Below are 19,905 nucleotides of genomic sequence, written 5' to 3' on the forward strand. Positions count from 1 at the left end.
GAGGTCCCACATCAACTTTTCCAGTTAGGCCATCACATTGTAAGGAACACAGACCCACTCAAGTTGCGTCAGGAAAAGGGATGTATTGGACCTGGAAACGGAAAGCTGCTGAGAACAAGGAGGGCTCCAGGGCCTGGGTGCACCCCCCCCCCCACCCCAGAGGCTGTAGGGCTGCTCTCCACAGCTGCTCCCTTCTATCAATCAGCTTCCTCAATTTCCATCTGGTTTTCCTGTTTCCTTTTTTCTAAGTATAGTTGACACACAATGTTAACATTAGTTTCAGGTGTACAACATAGTGACTGGACAAATTTATACATCGTGCTGTGCTCACCACAAGTGTAGCTACCATCTGTCCCATTACATCACTATCATAATATCATCGGCTATATTCCCTACGCTGGGCCTTTTATTCCTGTGACTTATTCATTCCATAACTGGAGGCCTGCATCTCCTACTCCCCTTCACCCATTTTGTCCATCCCCTGCCCCTCTCTGGCAACCACCAGTTTGTTCCCTGTATTTATTTATAGGTCTGATTCTGCTGTTTGTTTACTCATTTGTTTTTTTAGATTCCACATGAGTGAAATCATATAGTATTTGTCTTTCTCAGTCTGACTTACTTCACTTAGCATAATACCCTCTACATCCATCCTCCATATGCTTTTTTCATTTGTAACGTTGGCCTCCATGTGACTTCAGTTTGCCAAGGACTCAAGTCTCTCAAATGGTATCCTTTTAGCTTCTGCCTCCTGGGAGTCTTTCATTCAAACTCCCAAGATAGGGAATATGACTGAGTCTACTTCTTTGGGCCAAGCCATGTCATTGTCCGGACTATGGAAAAGCTCCCCTGGGGTGGTGTGCCCACCCATGCACCAACCGGCAATGGCCGAGGGAGTCAGACGTGCTGTAAGACGTGGCTGGCTAGCTGGGCCTTCCCGAAGTCTTCCGCAGTGGCTGTGGCCAGAGAGGTACAGTGACTATTTGTTCTAGGGACTGAATCAGGCTGTTGCACACTGTGCTGTGGCAGGCTTCTACTAGGATGTGAGAGCCAACTTAAATTTTCAGGGATTTTTGTGAGCCATTTGTTAATCCACTGTTAGTTTGAAATAAGCCGCAGTGGGAGTATTTATACCGTAGACACTGGCAAATGCTACAAATTAGGGCTTTCTTTCTTTTTCTTTTTTTTCTTTTTTTGTGCTAGCTAGTTTGCTAGCACACCGCCGGAGCATTAATGGTTAAAGAGGAAGAAAAACAATCAAGGTAAACAGGGCTCCCTGACAATCTGACGTTTGACAATCTATGTCATTTCCCTCTTCTCTTCACCCAGCCTTTGCTGCAGCCAGAACAGACGGCTTCCTCATTCTGCACTTCCCACTGATACCTGCTCCACAGCCCGGAGCCAGCGCTCGTGCTGAGCCATACCCCCAGCCTTCCCAAGCCTCAGTGCCCATCTCCATAAAGGTCAACTTCTTCCCTGAAGACTACCTAATTCCCTCAATTAAAATAACCTCTGCTTCTCTAAACTCCTGGAACCCCAAGTGTATATCTCTATGCCCCCTTTTCATGTTTAGCCTTCCACTTTAGTTATTTCTCACTTCATAACTTGGAGTCCTTTCATTCATTAGAAACTTGCCATTAACAAGATCTATGTCCATTTCTCCTCCAGATGCTTCCAGGTGCTGAGCATTTGCTCCTCAGTTCGATACCTGGTAGCACATGGTGAATGAATACAGAACAATGATTTCAATAATTGTTGGCCAATAACATATCTCTCCCTCACCTTCAGGCACCTACCATTCCAAACCTGCTAACTCATGAATTCCCCAATACAGAGGAGCCCTGACAACCGAATCAGTAACAGGATTCAGGAAAGCATCAATAGATGCCATTTAAAGGCATGTATCTGGTCTCTGTGTGTGTTACTTTCACTGGATCTAAATGCCCGTAGGAGAAGGAAAAAAATCAAGGCTATAACCTAGGGATTAAACTTTGACCTAGCAACAGCAGATACATACTTCAAACCACCTATTGAACTTGATCAACACCTTATTAAAGCCGATTTCCCTTTAAGACTTTGAGAAAGATGACTCGGAGTATTAGGGGAAATCTCAGAACTAGGAACCAGATGAACAAGATCACAAGTTCACTGTCAAGAGAAAATTAGTTCTTTATGTGATGAATCACTTAGCCAGCCTGAAGAGTATATAAAAGCCACCTAGCAGTTACAAGGAAAACTATCAGATTACAATTGGCATGTGAAGAAAAGAGCCCTGAAGACAGGGGCTTCTTTGCCCCAAAGCTTTTCCTAGACAACACCTTCTGAGTAAGGCTTCAGGCAGAAAGTTCAATGGCCTAACGACTTTAGATCTTGAAATTCTTGGTCCATGTATGTGGCCTTACTGGCACTGCTCAATTAATTCGTAGAAATTTTCAAAAATTGAAAATTCTTCACACTCTAAGAATCTGGAAAGTGGTAGAAAATATTATCTCCATCTTACAGATGGAAAATGGAGTGAAAGAGAGTCAAGCCACTTGATTGTGTCTGTAACAGAGACTGAAATACAAGGCCGGCTTCCTAATCCTGGTTTTAATCCTCCTCTGTGGGTTTCATTCTACCTACCCATCAACCCTCCAAACCCTAAGTGCCCCAGAATACAAAAAAAACAAGTGACCTTTATGAGACGGATCATTCCTGAAGCTTAATCCAAACACGTGGTGTTAAAAACTAGTTAAAAAAAAAAAAAAAAAAAAACTAAGGCAGACAAAAGAACATGGTAGAGTGCCTATTTCAGCAAGAAAAAAGCCCTCTAATCTTCCAAAAGTCTAAAACTCTGTTACCCAAGGCTGCTGATAAATGCAAGAAGATAAGGACATATTACAGGGAACGCAGGCTTCACTGTAGATAACACGTGTATTTCCTTCAACTGTCATTTCTTGATAGGAGCAGTTTTAGGAAGATAGGACCGCAGAAGCGCTCTACTTTCCCTAAGGTTTTATAACCATTAGCTAAAGGCTCCTCAACCTGGAATTTAGCCCCCTGGGATCCAAGAGAAGTCAAAAGCAAAGAAGGAGAAAAAAGCAAGCAAATGAAAGCAAAACTCCACATGTGCATGGGTCCTCCCTAACACCTCAGATCTGATCCTTACCAATGGAGGTCTCTGGGCAACAAATAAGGGGCTGTTTTCCACGTCCAAAATCTGTCCTCATGTCACCGCCTTAAATCAGAATCAAAATGCCACCGAAGGAAAGTAGACGGGACTATGGTCTGCTTGTGAGCCGTTTGCTTCTGAAATAAGTTCCCCTGTCAAATCTGAACGGAGCAGGCGGGCTCATATCTAATTCAGGAAAGAAAATACAAGAGATGGATTCAAAATTTCCAAGGCTCTTGGCTTAGATCGGAACTCAAACATGAAAGGAATTCTTCCACAGAGTCAAACCATTTCTGAATCTGTGAGCTTTCAAAAAGACCTCCCTGAAGCTACCAAGCAAATGGAAAAAAAGCTGGAGCTGCAATCCTCGCGTCACCAAACATGAACTGGGTACTGGCCTCTCCCAAGGTATCTACGGCTCTTCTGAAATACTCTGCAGTATTCTATACACGGTCAACTCTTTGACTTAAGTAGGCATCGGTCTTCTTTAGGAAAGGCTCACAGGCCCACAAGATAATCATTCAGGATTCTGTCCTCAATGGATTCCTGTTTTCAGATTCTATGATAGTCTATGTGATAGGGCCAGAAATGGCGGGCTACTGGTCACAAATGGCTGTGTGTCCATGACTGGAGACGAGGCTGGAGAGAATGGACTGTGTGGCATTCTATCAAGCCAAAGGGAAGGAAGCCAGCCTCTATGAGTGCCTACTCTTTCTATGTATTTTCCACACATTCCATATCTTATATAATCCTCACAGCCCACGAGCCACTGGAACATAGCAGGTACTCTGAGAACGTGTACTTCCTCAGAGCAGTAAGCTCGCCACAGTGAGTAGGGATTCAAATTCCAGTTGGCCTGACTCAAAACACCCATGTTAGTCTGTCAGTTATGTGTGACTTTATTATTTATTTACACCTCGTCAGATCCCAGACTGATCTGAGCCAGTGAGCGAGTGCTACTCCAAGAGCACAGAAACAGAGAAGCCCTCTCACCCAGAGACCCCTGGGAATTCAAATATTTTCTATGACAATTTTTGCAAGCCCAGGCCATTTCCAGCCATAAGAACTTTGACACTTTGATACTAGAGTCTGGTCTGGACCTTTGAAGATGGGTTCAGAGCTAACCAACATTAACTACTTAATAATCAACCCTGCTCTGCAAACAAGGGCACCTGATTGCCAGCCCAGCGTACTCTCAGGTAGGCTCCGGCCTAGCAAAATTTCAGATAATGATTGCCATACTGCCCGCGGTACCAGGAAGTGTGCTAATCATATTCCCAACTTCTCACTTGGCTTAGAGCCTCGTATGACTTCATAAAGGCCAAGAGTAATAAAAGTTAGTAGACCTGAACTTCAAAATTCCAAGCCACAAGAAGCTACCCTCCAAAACTTCACTCTGCAGCAAATGGCTCTTGCGTTTGCCTTGACAATTCTGATTTTAAGCGTGGTTTGGCCACTGGCACTAACCACAGTCTGCAGGACTGGAAGTAGTAACCACGTTAGCTTACCATGGGGCACTGAGCAAATCAACATCTGCACCTTGTTCTTCTTCACTCGTGCAGAACAGGACTTATTTTTTTTAAAGGCATACCCTGTTAGTGAAGCTGTTAGACTATAGAAATAATCATATGTAAATGTTCTGTTTTGTTAGCGAAATATTTTATGTAATGGAAGACCAAGTCTTATGTATTCCATGGGACTGACCATTACCTTAACAAAAAAAGACTGTGACCTCACACCTATTGTCTCTGAACAGATAGAGGGGTCAAAGCCAGAGACTAATGGTTTATCAGCCATAAAACAGTCATCTAGATACTTAGGACAGCCGACAGGTTAAAATTAGTGAGGTGTGATTCTACAAGTTTTTAGTTTTAGGATTATAAAAAGATGAGACTAGTGTAAACATGAAAATTCCATTTTTCCCTTAAGTGAAGAACAATCTTGGAATTGGTTTTTGATTGTGAACAAAGAGACAAAGTGTGTCATAAGTAATTTACCCAACCGTAGAAAGCAAAGTATACAAAATTATGGACAGTCCTCAAGAATGCAGGGACACATAAAGTTAGATTTTTGCTAGAATATGCAAGAGTCAGCATAAGTTTGAGAGACGGGGTCGAAGACCTAATTGCCGAACCCAGCCAAGACATCCTGTGTGATTTGGGGCAAACCACCAAAATACTCTGTTTCATTTGCTAGACCTCTAAAACAGAGGTGACAACAGCTACTGCCTTTAGGTCACACATTACATGAATAATCATAAGATCCTTAAGTCCAATTTATTTATTTGTTCAAATTGGTAACGAATCCACATCACACAAACTTTAAAAGACGCAAAAGTACTCAATAAAAGCTCTCTACTTCTGACACCCAATCCACCATGCCCTTCCAAGAAACGACTGATGGGACAATTTCTTACATACAGTTTCAGAAATGGCCTGGCATTTACAAGCGCACGCAAACACATACCTTTCTCTGCCTACTGCATTCAGTGCCTTGAACAGTGCTGGACACAGTGGGTAAGGCACAAATATTCATTTAACAAAATTAGTACTATAGGTACTTTTTCCATCTTGCTCTTGCATTCAAATATATCTTGGAAATAGCTCATATCAATGTACAGAGAGCTGCCTCACTCTTTTCCTTTCCAAAATTCTTCTTTTGGTGTAATATACATACAGGAAATGCACGTGCCACACATGCACACTGCACTAAGTTTTCATAAACTGAATCACCTAGCTATGCAGCACCCTGATCAAGAAAGGACATTACCAACAGCCTAAATGCTCTGCTCATCCTCACTGCCAGCACACCTTTCACCCTGCACACACCTAGAGTAACCACTACCCTGACTTCTAAAAACCAATTAGTTTCTCCTGTATTCGTATTTATAGAAATTCAATAACACAATAGGTACTCTTTTCTGTTCACCTTCTTTCCCATAGCCTTTTGCGAGATTTAACTGTATTTTTGTGAGGCCATGTAAATCCTTCACTCTCATTGCCCTATGGTATTTCATTGAGTGGGGACACCATCATTTATACATATGTTCGACTGCCAGTGGGTATGTGTGTGGTTTCCAATTCGGGGCTATTTTATATAGTGTACTTGAACATTCTGCACAAGGCTTTTGGTAGAAACTTGTCATTCCCCTAACAGTGAAACTGCTGAGGCACAGAGGATGTCCATGCCTAACTTTCCTAGGAACTACTGAACTGCTTTCCAAAATGGTTGTACCAATGTACGCTTCCATGACACATGAGACTTCCTACAGCCATATGTCCTCACCAACAGCTGGAATGATTCCATGGTTTGGTTTGGTTTTGTTTAACGATTTTATTTATTTATTTGTCAGAGAGAGAGCGAGCACTAGCAGGAGGGAGAGGGAGAAGCTGACTCCCTGCTGAGCAAGAAGCCCGATGCAGGACTCGATTCCAGGACCCTGGGATCATGACCTGAGCCGCAGGCAGATGCTTAACTGACTGAGCCACCCAGGTGCCCTCCATGGTTTTGTTTGTTCTCTTTAGATCTTCTGGTGGGGCTGCCATTATGTTTACAATTCCACGATGACAAATGGAAAGCAGCCACCTTCCAAATGCTTACTGGACATTTGGATTATCATCTTTTATGAAGCGTCTATTCAAGTCTTTTGCCCATTTTTCTACTGGGTTATTCTTTTCTCTTATTGATTTCTAGTTCTTTACATGTTGGCAATACGATCTGTTGGTCAGACATGTGTACTGGGAATGTCTTCTTCCTTCTGTTGGGTTGCCATTTTAATCTCTTAAGGGTGTCTTTCTGCGAACAGAAGTTCTTAATTTTAATAGACTTGGTTTAATTTTTTTTAAGTTGGTGTTTTTTGTGTCCCTTTTTAGAATCTCTGCCTACTCCAAGGTCAAGATGTTCTCTTATGCTCTCTGCTTTTTTTAAAAAGATGTATTTATTTATTCTTAGAGGAAGAGAGAAAGGGGGGAGGGGCAGAGGGAAAGAAAAAATCTCAAGCAGACTCCAAGCTTAGCACAGAGCCGGGCGCAGGGCTCAATCTCACAATCCTGAGGTCATGACCTGAGCCAAAATCAAGAGTCAGATGCTTAACTGAGCCACCCAGACACCCCTATTATGCTCTCTTTTGAAAGTCTCCACCTTTCAGACATTTGGAATCATTTTTTATGGCATGAAGTAGGGGTCCAGTGATCAATTTTTTTTGGCATTAGGCAGGGGTCCAGCACATTTTTTCAATATACACAGTCAAGTGACCCAGCACCATTTTTTGAAGACATCATCCTTAAACCACCAAATGCCAGTATCATCTTTAGCAGATACTTTGTCTGTCTGAGCCTGATATTTTTAATGGTATAGTATTCCATTACATGCATGTGCCATAAACTACTAAACCCATCCCCCACTAACTCACATATATTTTCACATTTTTTTTATGAAAATGCTCTAATGAATAAACTTGTCCATATATCATTCCCCACATGTGCTACTGTATCTTCAGGATAAACTCAAAGAAGTGGAATTGGTAAGTCAAAAGGTATATGCATTTTTTAATCAATACTTGATAGAGGTTATACCAATTTTAATTGGATCTTTCAGACCACAATGATACGGCACACACAGTATTCTTATAAGACACGGCACATTAGAATCACGCTTATACCAAAGTTCCCAACATTTTCTGAGCCTTTGGATTCCTTTTTCAAAGACAATAAATGTGTAACTATGCTTCGAGTACCCACTGATTGAGAAAAGATACACAAGCATGGAAGTTCATAGAAACTGTGCCTCACAATCCTGTGAGGTGGAAAAACTAAAATGAATCACGCTGTCATGATGTGGGGGGCAAGCCTTCTCTGTTTATTTGCTCCTGTTCATAAGGGAGCTCAAAGCCTGGCTGGAGAGCTCAGAAACCAGGTAGACGGACGCCAGCCTTGTTCTAGGAGGAGTGTGTTCCAATACGAAGTCCACAGTAGCTCTCAGCCTGAGATGAGGGTGCATATCCTCCCAGTATCAAGCTTCCCACTGCCCCTTCCCATCAGAACAGTGCAGGAGGACTGGCATCTCCCACGACAGCAAGGAGCCTTGCTCAGACTTCTCCTAGCTTAAGTGTTCCGAATAGCATCACTATTTTGCTCAAAATACAGGTCTAAAAAAAGACCAATGTTCTCTCACTTCCAGGTCAATATTATAATCCTTTATGATCAATACATGACCTCCCCTTCACCCATCAACACTCAGTAAAACATAGTAACATTCATTCTCAAACATGCCTGTAAAGTTGTAAGACTGTCACGCTACTTATTAATTTTGTGACTGACATTATGTCAATACCACGGAGCTGGGGACCAAAGACCACTGGGCCCATAGCAGGCCTGAAACATGACCACCATGGAACCCACAGTGTGACTTCTACTTTGCAGGCTCAAACCTCCAGAACACACTTCCTTCCCAGAACTCTTAAAAAGGGGAAGGTGAACAGCAAACAAAACCGTCAACAAAACGAACAGGCGGCCTACCAAATGGGAGCAAATATTTGCAAATCACCTATCTGATAAGGAGTTATCCAATATATAAAGAAATAATAAACTCGGTAGCAAAAAAAAAAAAAAATCCAAATTAAAAATGGGAAGATATGAACAGACATTTTTCCAAAGAAGACACATGCCCCAGAGACACATGAAAAGATGTCCAATGTCACTAATCAGGGAAACGCAAATCAAAACCACAAAGACAGGGACGCCTGGGTGGCGCAGTCAGTCGTTAGGCGGCTGCCTTCGGCTCAGGGCGTGATCCTGGCGTTCCGGGATCGAGCCCCACATCGGGCTCCTCTGCTGGGAGCCTGCTTCTTCCTGTCCCACCCCCCCACTTGTGTTCCCTCTCTCGCTGTCAAATAAATAAATAAAATCTTTAAAAAAAAAAAACCACAAAGAGATATCACCTCACATCTTTCAGAACATTATTATTAAAAAGACAAGAAGCAAGTATTAGTGAGGATATGGGGAAAAGGAAAGTCTTGTGTACTGTTGATGGGAATGTAAATTAGTGCAGCTAGTATGGAAAACAGTATGGAGTTGCCTCAAAAATTAAAAATAGAACTACTATCTAATCCATCAATCCCACTTCTGGGTATTTATTCAAAGGAACACTAACATGAAAAGATAGCTGCACCTCCATGTTTCATGCATGATTATTTAAAACAGCCAAGATTTGGAAACAAGCTAAGTGTCCACTAATGGATGAATGGATAAAGAAAATGTGATACAGACACACAGGAATATTATTCAGGCACAAAAAAAGAAGAAAATCCTGCCATTTTCAGGATTATGCTAAGTGAAAGAAGTCAGAGAGAGAAAGACAAATACTGTCTGATATCACCTACATGTGGAATCTAAACAAAACAAAAAACAAAAAACAAAAAACGGAACTCATAGATAGAATAGACTGGTGGCTGCCAAAGGCGGGGGATGGGTGGCGATCGAAAGGTACAAACTTCCAATTCTAAAATAAGTAAGTCCTGGGGATGTAATGTACAGCCTAATGACTACAGTTAATAATACTGTACTGTGTATTTGAAAGTTGAGATTAGCCTTTAAAAGTCCTCATCACGGGGCGCTCGGGTGCCGCAGTTGGTTACCCGTCCAACTCTTGGTTTCAGCTCAGGCTGTGATCTCAGGATCACGAGCCTCATCGGGCTCCGTGCTTAGTGTGGAGTCAGCTTGAGACTCTCTCTCTCCCTCTGCCTTTCCCTCTGCCCCTCCTACTTATGCTCTTTCTCTCTAAAATAAATAAATAAATCTTTTTTTAAAAAAGTCTCCATCATGAGGAAAACTTGGTAACGATGTATGCCGATGGATGTTAACTAGACTTAACGTGGTGATCATTTCACATTCTAGACACTTTACACTGTACATGTGAACATGCCATCATGTTATATAGGTCAATGATATTTCAATAAAAGGGGGGAGAAGATGATTTGATAGCTGGATCTTCTTTATACCAAAACCTCCACCTAGAGAAAACCCAGGGAAGACAGACATTTTCCCCTTAGGACTGCGTGGGGTTCAATTACTTGTCAGACCCCTAAGTAGATGTATAAAGAAACTTGCTCTGTCCAGTTATAAAGAGAGAGGAAGCAGCTAGAAGACAATAGGCTGAAACAAATCTGCTAGTAGACCCATGACTCTGGTTAATCACTTTATGCCTCTGGGGCATATTTTTCCAATAACAAGGATGTTAGCTATGAAGGGATACGTATAGACTCTAGCCCTTAATATTTTGATTCTATACACAAGAAGGCAAAGCTGTCAGATTTTTATAACTCAGATTTATGTCTTATAACCAGTCTCCAGCAGGAAAGTCTGGGGAGGGAGAGCCCTATCACTCCAGGCTCAGAGAAAGAACAAAGTACGGCGCATCCTGTCCCAGGTACACATGTAACAAACCAGTCAGCAGGATGCATTCTTACTCACCTTGGCTGAGTCAGCAAAGAGCTATTTTCAAGAGGGAATTAATCTCTGCTCCGATCTCTTTTCCTCAAGTTATTTGACAAGATAAAGAATGGATGCCTAGGATTGTTAGAGAGACAGGGTATCCAAGGGGTCCAACTACTGTATCTGACATGGACAGTCCCAGAGTTTAATGGGGTATGGGAAAGTAGGAGAAAATGGCACAATCTGGAAACGTGGATCCATGACTATAAAGCCACTGGAACAAGAGCAGCTTTGCGATGGCACAGAGCTTTGTGAAAGACAAAGACCACTTTTGTCTCTTGCTTGGGAAGTGGTTGCCAATAATTCAGACAATCGTTTGAGTCCTGACTGCCAGCCCAGGCTCCTAGAGCACATGGCCTGGACATCACTTGCACAAATAAAACTAACACAACCATCCTCTGCTTTCCCTTGCTTACCCAAATCTCTGCCTCAAAGTCATTTCTTCTCCTGATGTCAAAAGCACATTTTTAAACTTAAAAATAACAGCCCATGCATGATTCCTGAGGTATGCTGGACGCTACCCATAAACCAATGTCGAAGGACTCCCAAAGGACCTGTTACACCTTTGACACCCACAGACAGCAGATAATTCATGGATGATTTTATCTATTAGATGAGGGAGAAAACTATTTTCCCCTCCTTTCAAACATTTAGTGAAGAACAAATTATGTGACCTTAATCAATTTCCTGAGACACAGATACAGGTCAAATTCTATGACAATGCTATTCTAACTCTCAATTTAAATGAGTCGCAACAGATTGACCCATGTTCCTTTCTTTATTCTTTTGACAGTACTAGAATATCTTCTATGTATAGAGCTGTAATTGTTGTCACATTGAATATTGTTGGGAATAAACCAGAAGTTGGAAATTTTCCCTTTACGGAAAAATTCACTACAGTGAGATTTGATTCCTTACCCTCCAAACTCCACTGGTTTGTCTCTTAATATTTAGACGAGGAGAAACTACAAGTTAAGTTTCAGCTAACACGTGGAAGGGTATGACCACCACAAAAAGCCTTCTATGAAAACGGACAAACTAAATCTTGAGTAACAACTCCTTCTTGCTACAAAGCCCCTTGCCAGTACTCTCAATTACTTTTTCTTCTCCACATGACTTGCAATCTCCTATTTTTTTAATTACCCTGTGCACAGTATATACTGTGTTTATTGTAAGGGATCTCAACTCCTTTTTTGTAATAGGAAAGAACAAATGCATTTAAAAGCCTTGTTTCGGGGCACCTTGGGCGTCTGCCGTCGGCTCAGGTCATGATCCTGGAGTCCCAGGATTGAGCCCCACGTGGGGCTCCCTGCTCAGAGAGTCTCCTTCTCCCTCTGACCCTCCCCGCTCTCCTAACTCACACACACTCTCTCTCTCAAATAAATAAATAAATAAATAAATAAATAAATAAATAAAATCTTATAAATAAAATAAAATAAAAGCCTGTTTCTTTCACTAGACTTCAACTTCTTTTCTCTCCAAGTCATGTGCTCCACACAGCACTAATGCAATGACTCAGAACCTCCTAAACCCTATTTACCACTGTGGTCAAGCGCCTTCCTCCATGAAGCCTCCACAAATTATGAAGGAGGAGGAGAAGGGAGGAGAGGGAAGAGGAGGACAATTCCAATTTTCCCTTCCTATCTAATAAGGCATCACTTAGGATTTCAATTCCTCTCCCACCCCACAATGTTCACACAAACCTCTGCGTAAGCAATTTATTAAATCTATTTTATCTATTATTTAAATGTGCCTTTTCCCACTGCTTTTGATTGCACCTCACTAGAAGGACACAGGGCAGTATACTCCATGGCCCGGAGAAAATGACCTCTTACAGTAGACAAGACAAATTTAGGTAGATGATGAGTTCAGTGTTCATTTATTACTCCATCATTTATTTACTGAGTGCTGACCACATGCCAGGTGCTTTTTCCCAGGGTTCGGGTTCACTCCTGAAAAAGACAAAGTTCCTGTCCTCCTAACTTTACACTCTAGCACGGGAGACAAGTAGTAAACACAAATATATAAATAGGACAATTATAGACCACGTAAAAGGAATAAAGGGGAGAAGAGAGACACTGAGAGGTGTGGGCAGGCAAGGTGTGGGGAGACAGTTGTACCCTTAGCTAGGGTTCTTAGGAGGCTCTAAGGACTGATTATTCTAACGGTGATTCCATTTTTAATTCTCTTTTTATCTAACGAACTACAGTTGATGCTTCTAATTTGCAGATTCTGTATTTGTGAATTCTCCTACTGGCTACGATATATCTGCAGCCTCAAATGAATATTCCTGGTACTGTCAAGGGCACTCTCGGATGTGTGCAGAGGGGCAGAATGTGAGGAGCAGTTCCCACCTGAGGTCCAACAAGGCGACATGCCCTCTTTTTGTTTCCGTTCTCATATGGCAAACAAGTATCCTTTTTGTAGTTTTAAAGGCAATGCCATGTTCTTCTCCTATTATGCTTTTTGTTAATGATTTCACTATTGGAAACGGCCCCAAGCATCGCACTGAAGTACTTTGTGGTCCTCCTAGACCAAAAAGGCTGGGAATTTTCTAATGGAGAAAATACATGTGTTAGATTAGCTTTGTTCAGGTGTGAGTTCACTGCCAGTGAATCAATGATGTATATTAAATAAGGTCTTTAAACCTTACACAGAACACACATAAAATAATGTTGCGTATTGACCAGTTGATGAAAATGTGACCGGAGGCTCACAGCAACCTGACCTTGAATTTCGCCTAGGAGCGATGGCTCCATATTCCCTAAGTCAGTGTTCCCAGCTACTTTACAGAATATTAACTTCCACCAATCACAAGGATTTACATTACAACAGAGAGATCGCTTGAGTTGGGCATCATCCTTGCTCTTTAATAGAGAAATGGCTTGACAGGTACCGGATTCTAGCCAGATGCCAGTACACTGCTGTTTTATTTTTGTTGGTGTTATTTTTATAGTTGCTTTTTCCTATGACATGTGATTCTGGTTCTCCTTTAATGGTAGGAATGTAGGATTTTCTTTTCCAATAATTGTTTTCAGTTAAAGACGCAAAAAAAAAGAAAAAACAGCAACACAGAAGATGAACTAGGAAACAGACCAGGCAAATGGGTTGGAATCAGGCTTGGAAGCTGCTTCACAAGGGCACCTGGACACAGCAGAGATCAAGGTGACAACGAACAACTAAAGTCTGGGGAAACTTTGGGGAAAGCCTTAGTTTTCTTATCTGGAAAAGGGGACAATAGATGAGAACTACAGCATTACCTCAATTTAATGCAACAGGTAAAGAAGCAAAGCTGAAACTTTTTGGTCTGGAACCCCTTTATACTCTTAAAAGTTACGAGAATCTCAAAGAGATTTATTTATCTGGGGTACATCTATCACTATTTACCATATTAGAAAGTAATACTGAGACATTTTACACTTTTATATTTAACTAATTTAAAATAATCATAATGGGGCACCTGGGTGGCTCAGTAAGTTAAGCAGCTGACTTCAGCTCAGGTCGAGATCTTGGGGTCCTGGGATGGAGCCTCATAGGGGACTCCCTGCTCAGCAGGGAGTCTGCTTGTCCCTCCCCCTCTACCCCTTCCCACCCTCCCCCTCCACTTGTGCTCTCTCTCTTTCTCTCAAATAAATAAATAAAATAAAATCTTAAAAATAAAATAATCATGGGGCACCTGGGTGGCTCAGTTGGTTGAGTGACTGACTCCTGATTTCAGCTCAGGGTATGATCTCAGGGTCCTGGGATCAGGCCCCACCTTGGGCTCCATGCTCAGTGTGGAGTCTGCTCATTCTTCTCCCTCTGCTCCTCCCCCTGCTTGCACACTCTTTCTCAAATAATAAAAGTTTTTAAAAATTAAATAAATAATAAAATAATCATAATAAACCCAATGTATGTTTTTGTGAATATGTATTTTTCCAAATAAAAACACTTTTCCACACAAAAACACTTAGGAGAGGCACTGCTTTGCATCTTCGTAAATCTCTTTAATGTCTACCTTCATGAAAGGCAACCGGGTTCTCCCATCGACTTCGGCATTCAATCTGCTGTGATACCACACTTCATGCAAGCTCTGGGAAACCATATACTCAAGAGAGGGTAGAGTGAAACAGGCCAATAACATCTTAGCATCATAGCCAAAAAAGTTTTCAATCTCATGGGCTCACTGAAAATGTCTCCACAACCCCCACAAGTACCTGGAACATACTGAATTGAAGGGTTTAAAACAGTCACAAAGTAAATTCATAATAAATATTAATTCTCTCTGCCCTTTGTTCTTAGCCTCGATGTTATTAGAACAAGAACACATTAGGGCAAAGACTTCTTCATCAGCTGTACAATATCTAGCAGCATCCTGCCTCTGTAGACAGATGATCAACAAGTGCTACTTACTACTGTTGCTTATTCTGGTTCAGTAATTAATCTGCCGTGTGATCTTCAGCCAAGGATTTTTAGTCTGTGCTCAAATTCCGAGATCCATGGACTTGAAAAGGGAAAAAAATACATCTCTATTTTCTAACCCTCAGCATGTACCTGAATTATGACAATAGGCAATAAACCACCACTTGTACCAAACTGAAATCATAGGTATTTTCATATCATATCACGGTTACTGCAGATATCTTAAGAAAATCATATATACTCATCACTAATTCAAAAGTACGGTAGTTATTAGACCTGCCAGGAGATCTTGTTATCTAGTGCACAGATAAGCACACATATTACAATATCACAAATTTTGAAAAATATCTTGACAGCTGTATTTCAATACAACTGGGTTTCATTTTCAATCCTTCATAGTTGACCTTGTGCATTTAAAATCATTATTCTAAGAAAGGGATCCACTGGCTTAACCAGATGACCAAGGGAGTTCATGTAGTCAAAAGATTACCTTGTGTTAAGCAATTCACTTTACCTCTTTAGACACTAAGATCCTCTCTTTAAAGGGAAACTGGACTAGTTATTCTGAGATCCTCCCCCCAAGAGCTGGACGGGAACCCACAGCACACCTGAATGCATTAACAAAGAGCTACAAGGGTCTGCTTTCAATTTTTACACCAGCATTTGAGAATCTACTCTACCAAGCTAAATGCTTTCAGATTAATGGGGCCTAGCAGAATCAAACAGAAAGCAAAAATTCTCCCACACTACCTTTTATCACATTATAACAGTAGAGATCACAAATAAACTATAATGAATTATTTTGCAAAAAAAAAAAAATCAACCATCAACATAATCTGGGACTGTTATTGATATAAATAGCTTGTTTGGGTGCAGACTTAAACATAAATGTTTCAAATCATCAGAAGAGTAACCTGGATATATATCACTAACATTTGCTTTAAATCTAAATAAAAGTGACTATACCCTCATATCCTCAAACAGAAAAAAATCAAGAAAGAAGAAAGAAAGAAAGAAAGAAAGAAAGAAAGAAAGAAAGAAAGAAAGAGAAAATAAAGAAAAAGGAAGGAGGAAAGGGAATTTTCCATGGCTATGGGAAGAGCACTTGTTTCTAAGCACTTGGCACGGAGCACTTCACACTGGGATACTAATGGACTAGAACTTTAAAGAAGCAAATCTATTGGTCCTCTCCCTTGATAACACAGATAACACACATAGGTCATTTAGGCCCTTCTAAATGCTAGAGATTGAGCCAACAGAGCTATGTTTAAGAACCAAGAAAGCCCAGACAGATTGCATTTCAGTCCCCATAGAAAAATCTAGGCTATGTCAGGAGCAGCCAATAGTGGCACCAAGATAATATAAGAGACGAGACTGCTAGCTTCACTTAGCAAAATTCAAATTGAGATCAAAGCGCTACCCTCACACAGAGTAGCTGTGAGTCATTAAAATGCTTCAAAATGGCTACCATATGGCTTCCTTCACCCAGAAACGCAATCTGACCAACAGACACTCATAAGTGATAACTATCCCCCAAAAAGTCCAACAAGCCAATTTTCCTAATTATATTTAAATGAGTCTTTCTACTCTATGCTTCCTTATTTTTTCTCAACAGCACATCTTTTTTTTTTTTTTTTTTTTTTTTTACTTGCAAAGATGAAGACAGAGTGAAGGCTCTCACTTTGTGCACTTAACATAAAACTCAAATTGTGGTGAATGGGGGGTTTGGGGGGTGGGAGAAGAACTGCATTAAATCATCACAGAAATTAGGTTAGGGCTTTACAATGTCACCTCAACACCAAGGACAAGCAGTTACTGAAGACATGCTGTATGCCTAGTACTGTGACAGGAATACAGAACCATAACCTGATTCAGTGAACCCAAGGATAAAAGGGTAAGTAACAAAGGATGGCACAATGTAGTGATTGTGAGGACAGGCATAAAGGTTTGGGAAGGTCTGGTTCATACCAAATCTGGGGAAGTAATGGCAATGGATTTGAGCCCTGAGGAAAAGGCCGGACTGGGGAGGATGGAGAAGTGGGAGGGCACTCAGGACAGGGGACAGGCACAGGGAGCAAAGTCTCAAAGGAGAGACTCACCACTGCACACTGCACAAGAGCAAAGAAGGGCAGTGTCTGCACTGGTGAGTTCATGAAAGAAGCCAGGAGAGATAAGGTTGGTGGAGACAGGTTGAACCAGATTATCATAACCTTGAAAATTGGGCTCAATTTAGACTTTACCCTGTAGGCCAAGGAAGGCTTCCAAGCAGGGAGGTGTTAGGAACAACAGTGAGTTTTAGGGATAAACAATGGTGATTTATCTCCTCAGCTAATCTGTCCTAACAGTGGGTCCTTTTGTCAAGCCAAGATTAATCTGAATCTATTGTGTCTAGTAAAATAAGTGTGCCAAATTATATCCTGGGGCCATCTTGCTACCACCTATGCCCTGGAAATGTAATTCAAATACCTTTCTCTACTGATGACAAATAACGGGGGAACCTGACTCCAGAACAGGGAAAAAAAAAAAAAATATATATATATATATATATAATATATTTAATATATATTTATATATTAAAAAGAAAACATGTCATACTTGCTCCTATGACTATGGCAATCAAAACCATATTGGGGGGTATGCTTGCATTAACTACACAAAAGTCATAATAGTTTTGGATCCTGTTAAAATTAAAACTGATAACTTTGTAAGTAGTAATTAATGATTACACATTGCTAAATATGCTTTAATTTAGTAGTACTCTGTAACGCTCAAAAATAAATTGATTCCCTCTATCTTAGACCATTTCACTTCCATAAATACTGGCTAGTACTGGCACCTGCCTGAAGCCTCAGGACCAGGTAGTCTGAGGCAGAAGAAAAGCATACTCATTTCTGAGTTGTAGCCACAGGAGAGTGCAAGGATTCTAAATAAAATTTAAGAGGAAACAAGTTTTTTGGAGCAGAGGGAAAACTAGGAATTATGTATATACTATATATTATTATATACATAGATACATACATACATAAAAGGTCACAATCAAGAATACTATAGTAAATGTAAAAGGGTTTGGTTGTTGGTTTAACTGACTCGCGGTTACAGAGGTAAAAAGCACCTAAAGGATGTTAAGAGTATCTCTGAAAAGAACTCCACTGTCAGAAAACGCAGAAGCACAGAAGAGGTTCAGGGACCACTCCTTCTAACTGAAGCCCTGAGGAAAAATGGGGGCAGGGAAGGGACAAAAGTAAAAGATTAAATTACAAGTAGGCCGAATGAATGAACCTGAGAGGAAGTGATAAAATTCTCAACACACACAACTGTGTTTATTCTAGGGAACCGCTCGGAAGTCAACTTGCACTTGTAATCGCCGGCCTTACAGCAGTCTTTCCGGGAGACCTCAGCAACCTCACTCCTGGTTAAAGGTGAAAGAACCATGGTTTTTCACCTGGGTCAAAACCAGGCACATCCAGAGTTTCGGGTGCAAAACAACACAACAACAATCCCTCCGCGGGTGGTGGGGGTTCTTCCAGGAGGGCTGCTAGGAATGCCAAGGGCCTGGCCAGGACCTGTCACAGTTTTCTTAACAAAATATCCTCATGTTATCCCACGACGAAACTCGGAAGGCTCAGAAGGCAGTCTTACACTGTCTCATACACGCTCCGTTAGGGACGAGCGTGTCTGCACAATCAGCCCCCGGGGGCAACCACCCCCGTTGCCTGGTCACACACTTCCTGTCTCTTCCATCACCACCCCACGACTTCAGTTTCCCATTCAGTTTACAACTGTTAGCAGGGCAATCCCTGGGAGGAAAGGGGGGCGGGCGGTTTTCTACCCCCAAACCCTCACTTTGGGACATCAGAGAGAACCCAGGAAGAGGGAAAGCAGAAAGCCCTGGGTCCGCGAGCGGCAACCCGCATTCCGCCGACGGCGGCCGATTAGAACTACTCAATGAAACCACAGGATCGGGAGGAGAAAGGCAAGCACCCGGCCCGGTGCCCCGAATGAATAGCAGGCGAGCGCTCGACTTTTGACGTTCCCACCGTGCAAAGCACTGGAGCTCTGGGTTCTGCAGCCGAATTACCAGTCCCGGAGCCCGAGTGCACTCGGATTCCCCAAACCCGGAGGGACGTCCCCAACCGGGCACTCCCGCTGCGGGAGCTGAGCTCTGCTTGAGCCCGCGAGGGCAGCGGGAGCCGAAACCGGTGCCGGGCAGCGCGGGTACCCGGTGGCCCGGCGTCCACCGCCCAACTCTGCGCAAGGCAGGGCCGCTCCCGCGAACTTCGCGGCAGCCGGGCACGGGCGGGGTGGGGCGAGCACTCACCAACCCCGTACTTCTGCCTCTTGGTCGGGATCCAGCGGGCCATGGCGGCGACCTCGCCCCGCGGCGGCGGCTGCGGCTGCGGCGGCTACAGCTCCTGGGGCCCCGGCCGCCGCCGCGCCGCGCTCCTGCACGCCCCGGGCTCCTCCGCCATGTTCCGGCAAACTTCGCCGACCCCGCGAGCCGTCTCCCCGCCGCGCCGCCCGCACGGGATTCGCTCCTGCTCGGCCCCGGCCCGCGGTCACCTGCTGGGCCGGGCGGCCGCGCCTCGGTGCGCGCCCCTCCCGGCGGCGCCGCCCCGGCCCCTCCCGCCGGCCGCGCCCTCCGCCCACCGGGGCCGCCTTCGCGCCCCGACCCGCGGGCGCCCGGCCTCTCCCGCCCGCCCCGGGGCTCTGCGCTCTCCCGGCTCCGCCTCGCGCACTTCCCGGGAGCGGCTTCCCAGGGCCGACTGGTCTCAGGTTTTTTTTTCCTTTGGGAGTTTGGCGGTTTTCCCCGCCTTCCTCACCCGGATTAAACCCTTGAGGTTGGATCCGGGGGGGCGTCGGGAGGGC

The 19,905-nt window shown here is 43.0% G+C and overlaps 1 protein-coding gene across 1 annotated transcript in view; it reads right to left on the reverse strand.

Annotated features, from left to right (window-relative positions):
* DOCK5 (dedicator of cytokinesis 5) overlaps positions 1 to 19,624 on the reverse strand; it is a 210,770-nt gene extending 191,146 nt beyond the window's left edge. Inside the window, exon 1 of the mRNA XM_026518974.4 lies at positions 19,358 to 19,624. Within this exon, the coding sequence (XP_026374759.2) occupies positions 19,358 to 19,400 (43 nt within the window). The 5' untranslated portion in view covers positions 19,401 to 19,624. The remainder of the gene's footprint in view (positions 1 to 19,357) is intronic.
* Positions 19,625 to 19,905: the final 281 nt, after the last annotated feature.

This window comes from Ursus arctos, unplaced genomic scaffold, assembly GCF_023065955.2.
Source record: "Ursus arctos isolate Adak ecotype North America unplaced genomic scaffold, UrsArc2.0 scaffold_11, whole genome shotgun sequence".
NCBI lineage: Eukaryota > Metazoa > Chordata > Mammalia > Carnivora > Ursidae > Ursus > Ursus arctos.